General features: G+C 36.6%; 1 protein-coding gene across 1 annotated transcript in view; it reads left to right on the top strand.

Annotated features, from left to right (window-relative positions):
- The window catches only part of hdac4 (histone deacetylase 4), a 293442-nt gene that overhangs the window by 196844 nt on the left and 75037 nt on the right, over window positions 1-21561 (top strand). Inside the window, exons 13-16 of the mRNA XM_073854701.1 lie at window positions 8558-8764; window positions 11197-11383; window positions 14172-14309; window positions 16869-16967. Of these exons, the coding sequence (XP_073710802.1) occupies window positions 8558-8764; window positions 11197-11383; window positions 14172-14309; window positions 16869-16967 (631 nt within the window). The remainder of the gene's footprint in view (window positions 1-8557; window positions 8765-11196; window positions 11384-14171; window positions 14310-16868; window positions 16968-21561) is intronic.

Here is a 21561-nt window from a genome sequence, read left to right as displayed (position 1 = left end):
ATTTTAAGTGTGTCCTTTTAAATGCAAATGAGCTGATCTCTGCACTAAATGGCAGTGATGTGGTTGGATAGTGCAGATTAAGGGGCGGTATTATCCCCTTTTGACATCACAAGGAGAGCCAAATTTCAATGACCTGTTTTTTCGCATGCTTGCAGAGAGTGGTTTGCCGAAGCTTAGTTGCTGGGTTGATCTTTTTCACATTTTCTGGGTTGATAGAAGTACTGGGGACCCAATTATAGCACTTAAACATAGAAACAGTCAGATTTTCATGATATGTCCCCTTTAAGATAAGACAAGATGTTCAAATGTCACGAATACGCTATTTAGTTTATTCATTTGTAAATATAATGTCATATATGTTATTAAAAGACATTTATATTTAATTTTTGTGTAATATTAAACTGTACTTGGCAAAATTATTTGCAGCATCGGGATTACCGTGTGTTATTAGCTTTGAGCTGCTGTTATTTCAGAAAACATACCTGCAAATGTCACGACTGGCCACTCAGAATCAAGCATTCAAACAAGTTGTGTAATAATATTTAGTAATGCACACTGTAGTGTTACTGTGACTATACTGAATACTATAACATACTTCTGTATTTATTTACTATAGTAAAGTATAGTAAATTGTACTATACTTATTTAAGATCGTATTTAAGATCGTAAAGTGTAATGAATTGCAGTATACTGTAGTATATTATAAGGCTGCCTCACAACTAATTGTTTTCAGAATAAAAGTTTTTGTTTACATTATATATGTGGGTGTACTGTTTCTAATAATTATGTATAAATACACACACACACACACACACACAGTCAGGCATACATGGTTTATGGGGACTTTCCATAGACGCAATGCATTTTATACTGTCCAAACTGTTATATTCTATTCCCCTAACCTACCCCAGTCCCTAACCCCAATGTCACAAAAACCTGTTGCCAGTCTTTAATCTATGAAAAACTACCATTTAGTATGTTTTTTTAGCGTTTCAGTTTATGAGGACACTTCCTGTGTCCTCATAAACCATGGTAATAGCATAGTTAACATGTCATTATACACTATTCATGTCCTCGTAAACCACATTTGCCAACCCACACACACACACACACACACACACACACACACACACTCATGCATGCATGTACAGTATATATTTAAAAAAAAATTGCATGTATACATTTATACATTATACATTTATATTATATATAAATAAAATTATTTATTTTATAGATTTTTTTCGTAAAATTGTACATGCATGTGTGTGTATTTATATATTATTTTTATATATATATTTATACATAATTATTAGACAAAGCACACCCACATATATTATGTAAAATCTTTTATTCTTTAACTTTTATTTTTATTTTTTGTCGCAAGTTTATTTTAGTAGTTACCACACTTTGTTAACGTATACTATAGTTTTATTGTAAGTGTATTAATTACTGTAGTATTTAGTAAATTGTAATAAGTTCTAGTATATACTGTAATATAGTAGGTAAAATACAAAATTTTGTTAATGTATATTATTACTGTATTAAGTGTAGTAAATACCGTAGTATACTTAAATATTAACTATAGTAAAACGTATTAAATTTTAGTATACTGTACTATTTTATAGTAATTACTACACTTTGTCAGTGTAAACTATTGCATTATTGTAACTACATTAAGTACTATAATAGTATTAAATATGAGTAAATTGCAGTATACTTTTGTGTTAAAGGGAAATTCCGCCTTGAAATGATCCTAGGGTTAATAACAAACGTGTACCGAGTTCGACTGTCACTGGAGTTTGTTTTCATGCTAGTCTAACGTGACCAGTGTTATTGCTAAACGCAAATTAGCATGTTATGGTAGCCTTCGGGGCATCAGTGCATTAAAAACGAAATCGCTATGTCTATACTACTAATAATGCTCAAAATAACCCCACACTTACACTGTAGCACAATGAGGGTCTCTATATGTAAACCGAAGCATTGAGAACTTTGCAAGTGTACAGGCAGTTTATTAAAAAGAAACATTTACCGTTCACGTCTGGATCACATATCCATGCGGGCGCCATCTTGGGAAAACTAAACTCTCGCGTGAAACGTTGTTGCCCTGAACAGGTGTTGTGCTTTCACGCGAGAGTTCAGTTTTCCCAAGATGGCGCCCGCATGGATATGTGATCCAGACGTGAACGGTAAATGTTTCTTTTTAATAAACTGCCTGTACACTTGCAAAGTTCTCAATGCTTCGGTTTACATATAGAGACCCTCATTGTGCTACAGTGTAAGTGTGGGGTTATTTTGAGCATTATTAGTAGTATAGACATAGCGATTTCGTTTTTAATGCACTGATGCCCCGAAGGCTACCATAACATGCTAATTTGCGTTTAGCAATAACACTGGTCACGTTAGACTAGCATGAAAACAAACTCCAGTGAACGGTCGAACTCGGTACACGTTTGTTATTAACCCTAGGATCATTTCAAGGCGGAATTTCCCTTTAACTATAGTAAACGTATTAAATTGTAGTATATTATAGTAATTACAAATCTTTGTTAATGTATACTATAGTATTACTGTAAATATATTTAATATAGACGGTTTCAGTAGTAACAACATAAACAAATGGCTTTTGTGGAACAAACGTAACTTCCGGTAAACTCCGCAAAGAATGAAAGTCCTTTTATAGTAGTTTATTTCTGATAACAAGCGAAATAAACAACAAGTAGATTACCTTGGTTCAAATCATAGCTAAAGCTTATCAAAAACTACACTTAGCTAACGTTACTGAGTAAAATGTGTACTATATTATGCATACAATCTTGACCACAGAATGGCTGCCAAAGCCCCCATCAAATAGCGATAATCCATGATCGCCGTCTTCTTTTGTCTTTAGGAAACCAAAACATTTGTTATTTTCAACGAGGCATTTATTCAAGAGTTTAGTTTAGCAACTAGTCAGACCATTAAACAAACAGAGACCAGAAGTTAAGTTCCACTCAGACCGATAATTGCGTACGATAAACCGCCTATAGAACCGGTTGTACACTAGAGTATTTAGTAGTATACTGTCGTGTAGTATATAAAAAAACACACTTTATAGTTAAAGTATATAGTATAGGCCTAGTGCATACAGTTTTATATATTACTATAACTGTAGTAAATACTGTAGTAATTGTAGTAATGGCAATGTTTAAAAATGTAGGAATTTTACATTTTACGATATTAAACAGCCTACTGAAGTTAACTTCAGTATTTGATCATGTTGGAAAGTATGAAGAATAATATACAAGAACAACTTCATGCTCTTAATAGAGTTAGCCAAAATATTGAATAAACAGACATTAAGCAGTGTGCCATGTGCATATTTTTTGTATGACAGGCGTTAAAATTCATTAAACCAGAAACTTGCAAGCACATGATGGGAATTTCTCTTCGTTCTTTCCTGGTCCGTGTGTGCTAACAACAGTGTGTGTGATAAGATCTCTAGAGATCACTGGTGGCGGGTCATTACCCTATAGGTTTTTTTAATGCATGTGCTTTCCTTCCACCCACCAGCACAAATGCACAGTATAGATTAGTTAAAGGTTTAATCCATGTATGCATGCATGCACACAGACAGTTGTTGCTGGAATGAGATCACTGGGTGTGGATCAACAAATGCAGTGCTTCTGGGAATCGCTGCTTTTTACTTGGAAGATGTCAAAGGAATTTAATGCTTCTCTGGCATTTATGCAGTTTTGATGCATTCCTGTGTTTGAAAAGTGGAAAAGGCTGTTGGTAATCTTTGCATTTAAGTTTTCTATAGATACAAATGCCTCTTGAGATCCGAGCAACAGCAAAGATGGAGTTATATTGTGGTCTTTCTTCCAGAGGTTTTGCGATCATTGTAAGACTTTATAAACATAATATCCCCTTAATAAACTTTGCCTGAGATGCTCAAATTTTAAGAAGGTTTATTTAGCAAGCTTTGAGGTTTATTTAGTGTGAAGGAAAACAAACTGTAGCTTGGCATCCGAAATGAGGACTTTAAGCAGACCTCTCTGCCAACCGGTAGTTTTGGCCGTGTGTTGGACTGAATGAATGTGCAAGTGAGCGTGGTGCTAAACTTTATTCACACTGTGGCTAGCACTCACCTTTCAACGCCCACCTTTCAGTAAATCGGTGCGGTACCGTAATTAATATTCATGACCCAAGCTGCGTCTGGCACAGTCTGAGCCGGCCAGTGACAGAAACTGCCTGAGAGGAGAAGATATGGAGAGCTAAAGCGAAAGGAAATATATGCTGTTTTATATTCACAGTTTTGGTGAACTGTTCAGAGAAAATTGCAAGTGGTAGACTTGTAGGTTTTGTATTTGGGAAGAGTGCTTGAGAGATTTTTAATGCCCCAAACCACACACATACTTTCGGATACGGTTTCCTTTACAAAGACAGGGTCGTGTCATGCAAGGTGTAATTTACCTGTACCAAACATGCCCTCAGACACAGACATGTTCACAGAGCTGATGGGAGAGAGTAAGGGGGAGAAAAACAAAGGGGTATGATATGAAAAAAAGCTTGTTTGGAATGAAGAACAGAGATGAGGCAACTGCCGAGCTCTCTGACGTCAATTATGTTCCCTCGGCTCTTTGCCAAGGGCCTGTGTTTTTACTAGACTCGAGTGTCTCTGTGTGTGTATGTGTGTGTACATGTGTGTACGTGTACTTGGGGGGAGGGCGGGGCTAGGGTTGAGATCGCTATGGTGATAAGGGTTGGACACAGCTGTCACAGCGTGAACTTGGGCCAGGAGGAGAGAGGCCACTATAGGACACTATTCCTTCTCTACCTCCCCTACTTGAATTGTTTTACTTTTTGGGTTCCAATGTTCCAGGAATGTTATTTATCGCAAGCGTAGCTTTCATTGTGTCTTTTTGACATGCAATATGTGCGTTTGTGTGAAGTCGTGCTCGTGCTACATACGTGCTCTTAAACGAACAGTTAAAATTTTTGTTTGTGTGCAGTGAAACGTCCAGATATTATGCAAAATTGTGTCATATTATGATTGTGTAATTGTAAGTGTACTAATCTGATTGCACACTGCAAAAAATGATTTTCAAGAAGAGAAATTCTTGGTATTTTTGTTTTGTTTGCAGTAAAAATATCTAAAAATTCCTAAATTAAGATGCTTTTTCAGATTTCAAATTTGAGTGATTTTGTGCATAAAACAAGCAAAAAATCTGCCAATGGGGTAAGCACAAAAATCTTGAACATCTTTCTTAAACACTAAATTCCAGAAAAATGTAAGAATTTGCTTACCCCATTGGCAGATTTTTTTGCTTGTTTTATGCACAAAATCACTTAAATTTCATATTTTTGGTCTTAAAACTAGACTTATTTTTTTTGGGCCGTTTTGCTCATGAAGAAAAAGCATCTTAATTTAAGAATTTTTTGATATTTTTACTAAAAAAACAAGACAAAAGTACTAAGATTTTTTTTCTTGAAAATTTTTTTTTGCAGTGGAATAACCAGCTTAAAGTTTGTAGGTTTCTGGTTTCAAGATATCATAAAGCTCTAAAATGAGATATAATAAATTCAAAAGATTTTTGAGTCATGTAAACATTAGGTAAGGGTGCACACAGAAAAGTTTGAGAACCACTCTTTTAAAAGAACAGCGCACCCAAAATAAATGTGATAACTTGTCATTTTGTGCAGCAAACTTCTGCACTGCAAAAAAATGATTTTCAAGAAAAAAAGTTCTTAGTATTTTTGTCTTGTTTTCAGTAAAAATATTTAAAAATTCTTAAATTAAGATGCTTTTTCTTGATGAGCAAAAAGACCCAAGAAAATTAGTCTAGTTTTTAGACCAAAATATATTTAAGTGATTTTGTGCATAAATCTTGAACATTTTTCTTAAAGGTCACATATGGTCAAAACTGAAATTTTGTGGCTTTTTTCATGATAACTGAGGTCTAGGGGCTGTGTAAGTACCATATAAGTTTCAAAACAGTCATTTAAGAGTCAAATTCACACAGCCTGCTTGAAGTAGCTGTGAGTTAAAACGGTTCGTTTGTACTTCCGTGAATTTGCTACGTCACCGTTAGACAGTCGCCGCCTTCAGTCTCCACCCCGAGCACTGTTCACCGTCCACTGCCCCACCCCCTTGTTCCTAAACAAACTCCTAAGTTATATTACACCACGTGAGAAAATGCTGTTCAATTGATGGATGTCAGGAAACTAAATCATTGCAAAGGCTTCTGAAAACATTAATATACGAGAACAATGGCTAATATTCATTTAATTAGAAATTCCTCAACAATTAGTTCAACTTTAGCCGTCTGATCTAAACATTTCACAAGTGACTGCTTCGGTGTGGCAGTTCAGTGCTGGTTTGTCCAGGAATCTACTCATCAAAGATGTTGCAGTCCTTACTTTGTTGGATCCGACCTTAATCCACAACCCGTAAGTAAACCAAGTAAACACATATTAAGCAGGGCTGCACGATGGCTTGCACGCGATTGTCACGCGAATCTCGTCGTTAGTGGTAAAGCGGCATCACCTGCTCTCAGAACCGGCTGCCTGTTGCCGCTTCTGGGACCAGCTGATGGTGATTTACTACTAATCAATGAACCGGCTCTACTGAAGAGATGCACGAGACAATCGCATGCAATTATCAGCAGTCCTAACTTTTAAAATACATAATGGAGCAAGAGAAAACTGAAATGATATATTGTAAACAATTATGCAACGCTAACGTGTTTGCTAACTAGATGCTAAAGTGTTGTTTTGTAACGTTAAAGTCTTTGGTAGCCACCGGTTTTGATAGAATATCTGTTGGAAATCAGACGTTGTTTGTATTCTTAAGTTAGAGACACAAGCCCTTTTGGTGTCTGTTTGTTTATTGAGTTAAACATGGTAAGGTTAAAATCTCTTAGTCTCTGTGTCTATTGGTTTACTAACCTAACATTTAGTGTCCAGAAACTAACACTTAGTGTAATTCCATGGGTAACTTTATTTCAACTGCGTATTTCACTCATAAAATAACAGGCCTATCAGAAGAGAGGCTCATGAATATTACTTATTACATGCCAAAACGACCTGTTTTTAGCAGAGCTCCTGAAAGAGGAGCTGTAAAAAATATATAGAGATTGTTTTTGGTACTTAAACAGCAAATATATATTCTTAAGGACATCATAACCTAAAATAAAACTCTAGAAAGCCTAAAAATATGTGACCTTTAAACACTAAATTACAGAAAAATTCAAGATTTATTATTTTGCTTGTTCCCTCACTCAGAGTTTACATGATTTAATGTCTGCATGTTCTTGCTCAAAAAATTACAGTGACTGTATAATTTCTAGTGTAAAGAAATGGACATATATTAAATATTAATATGGATTTAAACATTGTTTGACTAAAAATAAGCATTTCTCTCCGTCTAAAGTGAAAGTGAAAGTGAAGACAGCGTCCGCGAGACAAGTCCTCTATCGCCCCCTGCAGGCATTTGTTATAATACATACATAATGCTTTTTATTTATAGGCCACAAAATGTTGTTTAATGTTACTTTGTTTTAATACTTTATTTGAACCAATTATTATTGCATCTTCGTTATTATGTAATTTTAAATGCTACTGCTCACTTGGGTCTATTTTTATTACCCCAAAATAACAAATTACTTCATTATCAGTTAGCAAAATAATTGTTATGGCCAGTCCTTGATAAGTTAAAACATTTAAAAAATAATGTGATTTCAGTTTCTTATTCATTTATTTTATCATTGAGGGTTTCTTAAAAAGTGTAAAAATATTGTCTCGTTCTAGTGAACCCAATCTCGTGTTTCGTCTCGTCTCGTGGATTAAGTGTCTCGTCACACCCCTAGTAAATACACTAAATTAATTGTCATGATCGGCTTAAAGGTGCAGCGTGTAATTTTTAAAAGGATCTCTTGACAAAAATGCTAAATAATATACAAAACTATATTATCAGAGGTGTATAAAGACCTTTTTATATTAAACTATTATGTTTTTATTACCTTAGAATGAGACATTTTTATCTACATAAACCAAGGATCCCCTTACGTGGAAGTCGCCATTTTGTGCCGCCATGTATCTACAGAAGCCCTTAACGGCCAAACTAAGTTGTCTCCGATGATAACATGTTTTTCTGGTGGCGGCTACAGTAGCTTCTCTATGCGTTTCAAAAGCGAGGGGTGAGCAGTAGACTGAGCCGTTGGTTGCAATTCGCAACCTCACCACTAGATGCTGCTAAAATTTACACACTGCACCTTTAAAGTTTCTGGGTTACTTGTTTTAAGAAATCAATAACAATCAATCAATGCCTAAATTCAAGAGATTTTTGAGTCATCTAAACACATTATTTAATATCAACTAGCATTATTTATGCAAAGTGGTGCCCCACACTGCACCAATCAAAAAGCTAAGCTTCATTCTTCTAGCGTGCACTATTACAATTAAATTCATCACAATTAAATTCATCACAATTAATCACCATCCAAAATGTCATAATCATGACAGCCCTAATCTTCGGATGAATTACGATGTCGATATCTGTCTCCCTGCCTCTCAGATGATGGCTAAGCCGAGCGAGCCGAGCCGACAGCACGAGAGTCACCCGGAGGAGACCGAGGAGGAACTGAGGGAACATCAGGGTCTGTGCGACTCCACTGAGAGTCTTCCTCACGGGGTCACCATCAAACAGGAACCTCCGGACGAACAGGGTGAAGAGTTCCAGCAGAGAGATAGACAAGCTGAAGAAGAGATGCTCTTTAGGCAGGTAAGGATGAAAGAGACGGACACAGTGTCCGTCTCTCGTGAAAACACATCTAAGGTACAGTGAAAAGCAAATTGAGTACCAGAAGGGGGCAGCACGGTGCTAATTTTTTCCAATGCAATGCTGTACTTTGGCTTGTGGTTTGAAACCAGCAGATATTTCCCAAGACTCGGTGGCATTGTGAAAAGTGGGCATTAGTCTTCTGTCCTTACCCAACTGTAGACATATATGTGTTAGGGCTGCATAACGGTTAATCGCTATTTAATCATTTGCAGAATAAAAGTTTTTGTTTACATCTTGTATGTGTGTGAACTGTGTATAATAATTTTGTATGTATAAATACACACTATATATTTAAGAAATTTTTACATGTATATACGTGTATATACATTTTTATATTTTTATGTAATGTATATTATATATAAATATATTTAATCTATAAATAAATATTTTTAAATTATACATCCATGTGTGTTTATTTATATGTACATAATTATTATAAAAAGTACACAAACATATGATGTAAGCAAAAACTTTTATTCTGCAAAATTATCAGCATCAAAGTCATTGATTTCACATTGATTTCAATTTTTGACATGACCCTACTCAGTCAATATTAAAGATATCAAGGTTATATTTTCACAGGATGTTTTTTGCATTATGTAGGATGATTTTATGTAGAAAACGTAAATCACCAAAAATGATTTTAGCTAGGTATTCACAGACTGGGTCACATATTGTGCATACATTGTTAAAAATACAATTTCATCATGTCAAAAAGCACTGTATCTAAACCAGTGCTTCTCAATTATTTTCTGTCACGCCACCCCCCCCCACCCTAGGAAGAAGTAAACATTTCGCGCCCCCCCAACTCTCCTCCGTGACTGTAATAGTATAATTTGTCTATAAAATTACACATCTGCAAAACATTGTATCCTTATTAACATTAAAGAAAACACACAAAAAAGAAATATCTATCAACTTACAACAAAGAATAACTTTATTAACATTGTTTTTTAGTCTGTAACAGAAAAGACTTAAAATGCATCAATTTGCCTGAAATAAAAAAAATCAATCCTTATTTAAAGTAAAATATTTTTTGACCATTTGATACTGAAAAATTAAATTAAATATAATCAATAAATAATAATAAAAAACTCAATCGGCTTATCAGTGTGATTGGGGTGTAATGTCTTTAAGTGACGGTGCAAAAATAATCACTTCCTGAAAAAGTATTTTCCCCGGGGTCTCGCACGCCCCCCCTGGTGTCGCTTCGAGCCCCCCCTGGGGGTCCCGCCCCACTATTTGAGAAGCACTGATCTAAACTATTGAAGCTAGCAACCCCAAAGTCATGGGTTTGAACACACTTTGACGGTCCATCCATTTTCCGGACCCGCTTTTTTTCTGCAGGGCCATAATAATTGTAGCATATACAGCATTGACTATATTGTAAATACCTTTAGATAAAAGCATCTGCCAAATGCATAAATGTAAATGTCCCAGCACAATTCATAGCAAATACAAAAAGACTATTTTAAGTAGCTGTGCAGACAATAGTGTGCCTCTTTCATTGATGTTCGAACAAAATAGGTGAATAAAAGACTTTCTCTAACCCGCGGTGGATAATATGACTTAATTTGTTTTGAATCTGTTTATTCAAGCCTGAGCTGCTTTTACTAAATGAGCAGGAGGGGGAGGCCACTTGTGCTCGACGAGATCAATTAGGTCCGGTTCTCTTTCTTCTTAATGGGCCGCAGGGGTTTGATCTCCTGTAGACGCCCTCTGCATGCATTCAAGCTTTGAAATATTCATCAGCAGAACTGAAGCTTGTACCTCGCTGCCTCACGCATTGTCAGTTAATGACTTAACAACCAGGATTTTTTAGGCACCACCTAAGGAAACATTGTTTTCTGTCTGTGAGATTTGCATATAACCAAACAAATGTTTATTGACTACAATGTGTAGAAATGAAATCAGACATCAGTTTTATTTTAGCCACCAACCACTGAGCAGGATTTGTAAGATATAGATGGAGGCAAAGGAATCATCTATACTAAAAATCTCTTATAGAAGCATTTTGTCCTTAAATTATATTTGATTCCTTCCTGCCTCCATTCAAATGCCTGTAAAGTCAGCTTTTCTCAAAAAGGTGCAATGTTTATAGGCACAATCACAGTCTTGCAAGTGTCGTTTGCCTCGACTTAAGTGGAATGCATAGAGTGCCACCTGCTGGTTACTTTTATAACTTCTTTTGTAATATCTTTTGCATTTATGCATTTGGCAGATGCATTAATCCAGAGTGACTTGAAGTCTATAAAATTGAAATTTTTTGTTATTTATTTTTCCATGCAGTTATTTATTTATTTTGTCCTTATTATAATTTGTTTTTAAAGCTCATTTATTAAAAGTTGAACATCTGTTTGATCTCCGAACAGCAAGCTCTCCTGTTGGAGCAACAGAGGATTCATCAGTTGAGGAATTATCAGGCATCTATGGAGGCGGCCGGTCTGTCCGTGACGTTTCCAGGGCATCGGCCTCTGTCCAGAGCACAATCCTCTCCAGCCTCAGCAACCTTTCCCATCGTGGTGCAGGAACCGCCCGTCAAACCACGCTTTACCACCGGTCAGTATGCGGTTATTATCTGTCCTAGACTCATTTCAACCCAAAATCAAAAGAAAGAATATAAAGCCATTGTAATAGTTTTTATTTTCTGTATTAGTAAAATACTAAATTATAGGTGGAAGAACAAATACTATAACAATGATTGTTGAGAAAGCACTGCAAAAAATGACCTTCTTACTTAGTATTTTTGTCATGTTTTCAGTAAAAACATCAAAAAATTCTTAATTTAAAATGTATTTTCTTGATGAGCAAAATGACCAAGGAAAATAAGTCTAGTTTTTAGACAAAAAATATAAACTTTAGGTAAATTAGGCTTAAAACAAGCAAAAAAGTTTTTTCGTAAACACTTAATTCAAGAAAATTTTTCTTAATCCATATTTTTGCCTGTTTTTAAGCACAAATTCGCTTAAAATTTTGATTTTTGTCTAAAAACTACACTTATTTTCCTAGGTTGTTTTGTTCATCAAGAAAATACATCTTAATTTAAGACTTTTTAGATAATTTTTACTGAAAACAAGACAAAAATACTAAGTAAGAAAGAAATTTTTTGTAGCGAGGGGTCACTTTTCTTATTATTGTAATAATTAAACAGAATAAAGTACAAATATATCTTTCTTGGGTCATATTATTAGGATATATTCATACGTGTATTATTATGGTAACACTTTACAATAAGGTTCATTAGTTAACATTAGTTAATATATTAACTAGCATTAACAAACCATGAGCAATACATGTGTTACAGTATTTATTCATCTTTGTTAATGTTAGTTAATATAAATAAAACTTTTAATTGCTTGTTCATGTTAGTTCAGAGTGCATTAACTAACGTTAACAAGATTTTAATAAAGTATTAGTAAATGTTAAAATTAACATTAACAAAGATTAATAAATGCTGTAACACTTGTATTGCTCATGGTTTGTTCATGCTAGTTAATTTATTAACTAATGTTAACTAATGAACCTTATTGTAAAGTGTTACCATTATTATTATTATAAAAATACAATATTATTCAAAATATATAACCCTGGATCATAAAACCAGTCATAAGAGTAAATCTTTTGAATTTGAGATTTATGCATCATCTCAAAGTTATGTAAAGCCCTTTTATCAAAGTCTGTTGTTTTTAAATGTACTATACAATTAAACCAACCTAAAATCTCAAAGTTGAATAAATAAGCTATTCATTGATGTGGGGTTTGTTAGGATATGACAATATTTGGCCAAGCTGCTCACCCAACTATTCTGAGGGTGCAAAAAATCAAAATATTGAGAAAATTCAAATTTAATGTTGTCCAAATGAAGTTCTCAGCAACACATATTACTAATGATAAATACATTCTAAATGTAATAATAGAAAACACATTCACACACTGCAAAAAATATATATTTTCAAGAAAAAAATTCTTAGTATTTTTGTCCTGTTTTCAGTAAAATATCTAAAAATTCTTAGATTAAGATGCTTTTTCTTGATGAGCAAAACCCATGGAAATAAGTCTAGTTTTTAGACAAAGAAATATAAAATTTAAGTGAATTTATGCTGAAAAACAAGCAAAAAAATCTGCCAATGGAATAAGAAAAATGTTCTTGAATTAAGAGGCTGTTTAAACTTGGCATTAACATGCGTTTTTGTCGATCGGATCACAAGTGGACGACGTTAATGCCAGGTGTAAACAGTGTTCAAAACGTTTTGAGCTCGTCCACTTTCGACAACTTTTAACCACATTCAGAGGTAGTCGAAACCACTTTCGATCGGATCGCTTTGGAGTTGCGGAACGCACATGTGGTTGAATGTGTTCGAACAGCCACACGCGCCCGCCTTCTCTCCGCCCATTTTTCTAATCTGACTTATTAAACACAAGTTTTACGTCTTTTTTTGACTTCTGGCGTGAACATACGGTGAACAGCGCTATTTTTTAGTCTTTCATTGATAAAACTAAAGCGGGTGATCTCCGTAGTTTAGTTTTAAAAGCGTGTGAAAGTTGTGCGTTCCTATTCCATCAATTGAGCTGAAAATTCAGAGAAAGCTAACATATACACATACAAAACTCTGTGCAGCATGTTTAGTTGCTAAACAAGCAGTGGACTCCAACATAATATTAGTTTGCGTCCATATAAACTCATAACTACTCCCGCTCGGGTTTGAATGACAGCAGAGAGACTCGCCCACCGTCTCGACAGACCACCCCTCACAGTATTCAGGAGAGAAGCGGTCGAAAGTGGACAAAAGAGACGGATTTAAATACCAAGTGTAAACGTAATGTGTCTCTCTCGTCCACTTCTGATCCGATCGATGAAAACACAACTTAATACCAAGTGTAAACAGCCCCTAAGTGTTTATAAAAAAATGTAAACTTATGTCAAGAAATTTTTTCTTTTTTTCATTGGCAGATTTATTATTATTATTATTTTGTTTTGCTTGTTTTAAGCACTGATTTACCTAAAGTTTATATTTTTTGTCTAAAAACTAGACTTATTTTCCTAGGTAATTTTTCTTATCAAGAAAATACATCTTAATTTAAGAATTTGTAGATATTTTAAAAAAGTTATTTTTGTAGTGATGCAATAGAAGAACCATTCAGTCAAAATTTCCTCAAAATAATCGAATGAACCTTTTTTAACCACAAATAAGGTTCTTTATGGAACCATTCAGCTAAAAATTGTTCTTTTATGGCACCGTGAAGCACCTTTTATATCGCTTTACATAACTTCTATAATTTAAGTCTGTGTGTCTTCATCTGTATTTACCCCTAAAATGTACTTGTGCATGTGGCTCGATCTTTGCAGGTCTGGTGTACGACACGCTGATGCAGAAGCACCAGTGCATGTGTGGAAACAGTAACATACACCCCGAACACGCCGGCCGCATCCAGAGCATCTGGTCACGCCTGCAGGAGACGGGACTGCGCGGTCAGTGTGAGTGTACGGCAGCTCACCGTTCACATCTGTTCACACAAAAAGGCAGATTTAGCTTCTCTCTGACAGTTTCATATGAGTTATTTTGGCAGGTTAAAAAGTTTTCTCCCCAGTCAGTAGAAGGCGCTGTTTAGCCATCACAAATACAGCCACAGATCTGTTTGAAGAAACTTTATGAATAAAGTGAGGAACAGTTTACTCAATGCAAATGCTTTTAATACAACTGAACTGAACGGTGATTTCCAGCGGTGTCCAAAAGACTGGGTTCACTGACTTCACAAGTTTGTGCAAATGATGACAAGTTAAATATGATCAGCACCCAACACTTTTTACCATTTGTGAATCAACCGCAGATATTCTTCCAAAATTGGCCAAAACACGCTTATTTAGGTTCTGTCTGGCTCCGCTTATCTCTTCCTCCACCTGCTGAGGGCCATTCCTGAACTCTCTCATCATCTTATTCGCTCCGATCAGCGGTGCCTAATGGCTCTCGCTGGATCTAATCTCTCCTGCCACGCTGGCTCCGTTGCGTCAGACCGGTTAGAGGCGGTCGCGTAGCTGCAGACTTTGTTTTCTTCCAAACAAACATGTCAACAAGCACAACAATGGCTTTCTCTCTCTCTCCCTCCAAAGTTTACTCGGTGGTGGGGATGTTTATTGTTCTGGAAGATGGAAACGCTGAATTTGGCCTCAATTAAAGGCAGTCATGACTCTAATACCCCCTAATCTACAGCAGGGGGGCCCTTAAAGAGAACAGGGTTGTTTTAAGCCGCCGCCAGCCAGCACCGGGCCCCCGCGGGGCCTCTCTTTAACTGCCCCTGCTGTTAAATATGAGAGGTAGTACGTCCTGTTGCAGGTGTCACCTCGACTTCCACCCCACGGCTGGCGTCTGCTCCGCACAGAGCCGGGTCCCACAGGTGGGCAGGGCCGCCTCCCGCTCGCACGGTTTGGATGGTTTGTGTCTCAGGGGCCAGAGCTATTAAAATGGGAAAATGACATTATTGCAAATCCAGCAGCTCAGGAACCTCTGAGGGCCGAAGTCTTTGTTCTGCAGGCATGTGGGGCCCAGCTCGGGGTGGGTGGTGTTGTGGACGGGGGGCTGTTTTAACTCTGCTTAGCCAACTTTAGACTTTAGTATAGATGCCATATAACACTATTACGAATGAGTCTTGTTAATCATAATGATTGATAACAAGGCTATAATGGGTAGACATGCATTCGATGTATCTTACAAATGTGTGTTGTGTATTTTCCAGAAAAATTTTATTTATAAAAATATGTGATGTACATTATCGAAATCCCTAAACACTTTTCGGTTTCCCAGACAGGGTTTAGATTAATCCAAGACTAGGCCTTAGTTATATTAGACATTTAAGTAGTTTTACAAGCAAACCTTACAAAAAACAATACTGGTGTGCATCTTGAGACAAAACAATTGCATTGATATACAGTATGTTAAGAAAGGTAGTTCAAGATGTTTTTAAATTAAGGCAGCTCATGCATTTTAGTCTGGGACTAGGATAAACACTGTATGGGAAATTGCTCATATAATTGCATATGCCCTATAATATGCAAAATGTATTAACATGACAAGAAGTGACACTTTTGTAAATGCATTAGCAGTCAGATTTACCTATGAACTTTTCAGGGTTCCCACGGGTCCTTAAAGTCCTTGAAAGTTTGTGAATCTGGGGGGAAATTCGAGGCCCTGGAAAGTTTTTGAAAATATGCATACATAGATACATGTCACTGAAAGTTTTCTGAAAAAAAATCCATATTGTTCCCTGTGTAGTATAGGATAATATCATAAAAATGCTAGACTTTTTAAGCACACATGCTAAACTGTTCGCTTTAAATGCTTATATCTTCTGTATGCGAATGTTGATTTATACCAAAATGATTTTTGGCATCGTTGTGTTTGACACATGAAAACGTCTCGGGTTACGTATGTAACTGTTGTTTCCTGAGAAGGGAACGAGACGCTGCGTCTCCCTTGCCATACTTCCTGTGTCCCTGTAACGCCGTCTTTGGCAATATTTCAGATAGCGAAATACTTCCTGGCTCCAACGTCACCCTGTCTTTGTTGTTAAGCCTCACCATTGGTTAAATTTGATATACACATTCAGACACACTTATCACTGGAGACATCCCCAAAGTGTCACTGCAGTGACGCAGCGCAAGTTCCCTTGAAAGGGAACTGTAACAATGTATCTTAAAATGTAACATGATGTAACCTTGCTCTCACTTGAAATATATCCCCACATTTAGTACTTTAATTTGAGGGTACTGGACCTGGAAAGTCCTTGAAAGGTCCTTGAAATTGAAGTTAAGTAAGGTGTGGGAACCCTGACTTTTAATAAACGTAGTCAGGGTCATAGGTGTTTTTTAAAATGAACATAGCGTGCAACCTGTCCATATAGTGTAGGCACCTCTTACATCTTTTTACACCATGCATAAAGTTTGAACGCACTGCTTTCGACATCTACAACTTAGTACCGGTTTATGGGATGGATTTTCTCCTGTAAAAATTGATAATGCACAGGTTTTTTTTTTTTTTTTTGCAGTGTATTCGAGGCAGAAAAGCCACTTTGGAGGAGTTGCAGACGGTGCACACCGAGGCTCATGTGCTGCTGTACGGCACAAACCCGCTCAGACAGAAATTGGACAGTAAGCACACACACACACACACACACCTGGCGGGCCACGGGCTGAATTTGAATTGATTTTGTGAATGAATTCATTGTTGTATTTCTCTCTCTGTGACTGTTGAAGCTGTTATTAGCTCGTGTAACACTGCGCCTGGACTGCAATTATCCACATTATTCATCCATCTGTAGCCAGATCCGCTTAAAGCATGTTTCCTAAACGCTGCCGTCACTTCAGTCTTTCTTTCTTTATCAATTTTTTGGCCCGTTGTGTTATATAGCACTCCTATGATACTATTGGCAGCAGAAGAATATGCTTGTCAGATCTGTTTTAGGAAGCTGAATACATTTATATTCACACACAGTTTGCTTATAAACAAAATGTGCTTTTCCACTGCATGGTACGGCTTGGTATCACTTTTGGGGGGGGGGGGTTCTACTGTGTACACACTGCAAAAAAAGAATTTTCAAGAAAAACATTTTATTATTTTATCTTGTTTTCAGTAAAAGCAAAAAAATATGCCAATGCACTGCAAAAAAATAATTTTTCAAGAAATAAAATTCTTAGTATTTTTGTCTTGTTTTCAGTAAAAATAGTTCTTAAATTAAGATGTTTTTCTTGATGAGCAAAATGACCCAAGATAATAAGTCTAGTTTTTAGGCCAAAAATATCAAATTTAAGTGCATAAAGCAAGCAAAAAATCTGCCAATGGAAAAGCATCGTAATTTTAGAACTTTTAGATATTTTTACTGAATAAACAAGAAAAAATACTAAGAATTTTTTTTCTTAAATCATTTTTTGCAGTGTATGTCTAGTTTTAGACCAAAAATATCAAATTGTAGTGAATTGTGCGTAAAACAAGCAAAAATCTGCCAATGGGGTAAGCAAATTTTTCTTGACTTTTTGAGATTTTTTTGCTTGTTTTATGCACAAATTCACTTAAATTTGATAATTTTGGTCTAAAAACTAGACATGCACTTCAAAAAATTATTTTGATGAAAAAAAATTCTCAGTATTTTTAGGGGTCAAGCACCGAAGGTGCTGTGACACCTATTGGAATTGTTAGTATTATTATTATTATTATTCTGCTTCCTCTTCTTAGCCATAGGCGTCTATGGCAGCCCTATGAACCGTACATAGGAAAATGATGAAATTTGGCACAGTTGTAGTGGTGGTCTTAAAAAGTCATGTGACCAAAAATGGGGTCTCTAGTACTAACTCTATAGCGCCACCAGCAGTGCAAAAATTCAATGTTCAAATGGTTATAACTGCTGATCCGCTTGATCTATGAAAATTCTACTTAGTACACGTGATTGCTCTCCTCATGCTTGTTGTTTTTAATACCTTACAGTAAAACTCCACCCATTACAGTAGCGGCCATTTTGAAATGTACAGTATTCCGTTTATTCGCTACTACTCCTTCAAATTTGGTTTAATTGTTATGAAATTTGGTACAGGTGAACTTTGGAGTGAGCCGCACAGAAATGACCGAACAGAATTTTGATATTTATCTTTGATCAAAAGTAATAAATGCACAAACTTAACGAGGTTGACGCAAAAATTGTTCTGAAGCTGTAGCTCAGTCATTCTTTGATCAATTGAAATGAAATTTGGTACACTTCATGTGGACCATGAACTTGGGGTCCATGCCAAATTTGGTGACAGCGCCACCTATGGGTCATGAGATAATAAAATAGGCTTTTTTTGCTCATAACTTCTGAACTGTTTGTCAGAAAATTATGATCTTGATGTCTATGGATTGCTTACCTCATGCCGCATCTGTCGATGTGTATTATGACGGGATTGACCGAACTGCCTGTCAGCCATTTTGAAATTTCACATAATTTGTTATATTTTTTTAACTATTGGACATATCCGCGCAAAAAATAGAAAGGAGCTTCGACATGATGTCCTGAAGGTACCTGGGAAGTCAGAGTACAGCGCCACCTAGGGGTTAAAAACTATAACAGTTCTTATGGAACTGCTTATAACTTCTGAATACTTTGTCTGATATTATATTTTTGCCATCTTTACTGTTGTTGCTCCGCACTGCAGTGGTTCTGCTCTGCATTTGCTTTGCTTCGGGTTCGGGCTCTGTATTGCGCGCTTTCTGCGCTTTGCGCATTTGCTGCGTCGTGCGGTTTTTGCTGTGCTTTGGGTGCTCATTGCGCTGAAGGTGCTTGACCCCGTATCGCTGCTTGCAGCTATATTTAGGGGTCAAGCACCGAAGGTGCTGAGACACCTATTGGAATTGTACTTTTTTCTTCTTCTTAGCCATTGGTGTCTATGGCAGCCCTATGAACCGCATGTAGGAAAATGATGAAATTTGGCACAGTTGTAGTGGTGGTCTTAAAAAGTCATGTGACCAAAAATGGGGTCTCTAGTACTAACTCTATAGCGCCACCAGCAGTGCAAAAATTCAATGTTCAAATGGTTATAACTGCAGATCCGTTTGATCTATGAAAATTCTACTTAGTACACGTGATTGCTCTCCTCATGCTTATTGTTTTTAATACCTTACAGTAAGACTCCACCCATTACAGTAGCAGCCATTTTGAAATGTACAGTATTTAGTTTTTTCGCTACTCCTCCTTCAAATTTGGGGCAATTGTTATGAAATTTGTCACAGGTGATCTTTGTAGTGAGCCGCACAGAAATGACCGAACAGAATTTTGATATTTAACTTTTTTCAAAAGTAATAAATGCGCAAACTTAACGAGGTTGACGCAAAAATGGTTCTGAAACTGTACCTCGGTCATTCTTTGATCAATTGAAATGAAATTTGGTACACTTAATGTGGACCATGAACTTGGGGTTCATGCCAAATTTGGTGACAGCGCCACCTATGGGTCATGAGATATGAAAATAGGCTATTTTTGCCCATAACTTCTTAACTGTTTGTCAGAAAATTATGGTCTTGATGTCTATGGATTGCTTACATCATGCCGCATCTGTCGATGTGTATTATGCCGGGTTTGACCGAACTGCCTGTCCGCCATTTTGAAATTTCACATAATTTGTTATATTTTTTGAACTATTGGACATATCCGCGCAAAAATTAATAAGGAGCTTCGACATGATGTCCTGAAGGTACCTGGGAAGTCAGAGTACAGCGCCACCTAGGGGTTATAAACTATAACAGTTCTTATGGAACTGCTTATAACTTCTGAATACTTTGTCTGATATTAATTTCTTTGTGAAATTGTATTCACTGGTTTATGCCGATTGCAACGATACCTCATTTGTCATTTTCCAACATTCTATTCATGTGTTATTGTAAGGCATATGGTAAATGATCTTTTCGCTATTCCTTTTACAAATTTTGTTTATTTTATGCCAGGTTCTGGTGGTATAATGTTTGGAGCAATCCGCACAGGAATGACTGAACAGATTTTTCTGGCACCTAGGCAGTTTTTTGAGAAATACCTCTGTAAAGTTGATCGTGCCTGTGATGTTGTCTATTTGTCATAGTTAATTACTGTATATTACATTTTATAGCGTTGCTCTACAGAATGTTTTTCTTGTCTTCAATCTCACTTGACCTTTTTGATTCTTATATACATTGTATTTCTGTTATTTCTGCTCTGTGGTGTCATTTATACATCTTTGGTAATTGGCATATATCAATCCTGCATCTCTGTAATCTCTTTTCTGCTGTCCCTTGAACTGTGTCAACTGAGTGGCGTGGCGAGTAAGGCAACCGCATAGAGATTCAGAGTTCTTGGGTTCGAATCCCACCTGAGTCATGATGTTTTGTTCTTCCTCATCAATTCTTCTCAACCTGTCTGTAGTTCACATTTATACATCTTTGCTAATTGGCATATATCAATCCTGCATCTCTGTAATCTCTTTTCTGCTGTCCCTTGAACTGTGTCAACTGAGTGGCGTGGCGAGTAAGGCAACCGCATAGAGATTCTGAGTTCTTGGGTTTGAATCCCACCTGAGTCATGATGTTTTGTTCTTCCTCATCAATTCTTCTCAACCTGTCTGTAGTTCACATGTGTTCTATTTTTCCATGTTTGCTGTTGTTGCTCTGCATTGTGGTGCTTCTGCTGTGTCTTTCCTGCATCTTTGGTGATTGACATATGTTAATCCTTTTAGCTCTCTAATCTCTTGTCTGCTGCCTCATGAACTGTGTCAACTGAGTGGCGCATCTAGTTAACCAGATCCATTGAGATTCTGAGTTCCTGGGTTCGAATCCCACCTGAGGCATGACGTTTTGTTCTTCCTCATCAATTCTTCTCAACCTGTCTGTAGTTCACATGTGTTCTATTTTTCCATGTCTGCTGTTGTTGCTCTGCATTGTGGTGGTACTTGCTGTGCTTTGTGTGCTTGCTGTGCTTTGTGTGCTTGCTGTGCTTTGGGAGTTTGCTGTGCTTTGTGTGCTGGTTGTGCTTTGTGAGCTTGCTGTGCTTTGTGAGCTTGCTGTGCTTTGTGTGCCTGCTGTGATTTGTGTGCTTGCTGTGCTTTGTGTGCTTGCTGTGCTTTTTGTGCTTGCTGTGCTTTGTGTGCTTGCTGTGCATTGTGAGCTTGCTGTGCTTTGTGTGCTTGCTGTGCTTTGTGTGCATTGCGCCGAAGGTGCTTGACCCCGTGTTGCTGCTTGCAGCTATATTGG

Source organism: Misgurnus anguillicaudatus, chromosome 17, assembly GCF_027580225.2.
Source record: "Misgurnus anguillicaudatus chromosome 17, ASM2758022v2, whole genome shotgun sequence".
NCBI lineage: Eukaryota > Metazoa > Chordata > Actinopteri > Cypriniformes > Cobitidae > Misgurnus > Misgurnus anguillicaudatus.
The sequence above is the reverse complement of the archived record's forward strand: the minus strand, read 5'-3'. Positions and strand labels throughout refer to the sequence as shown.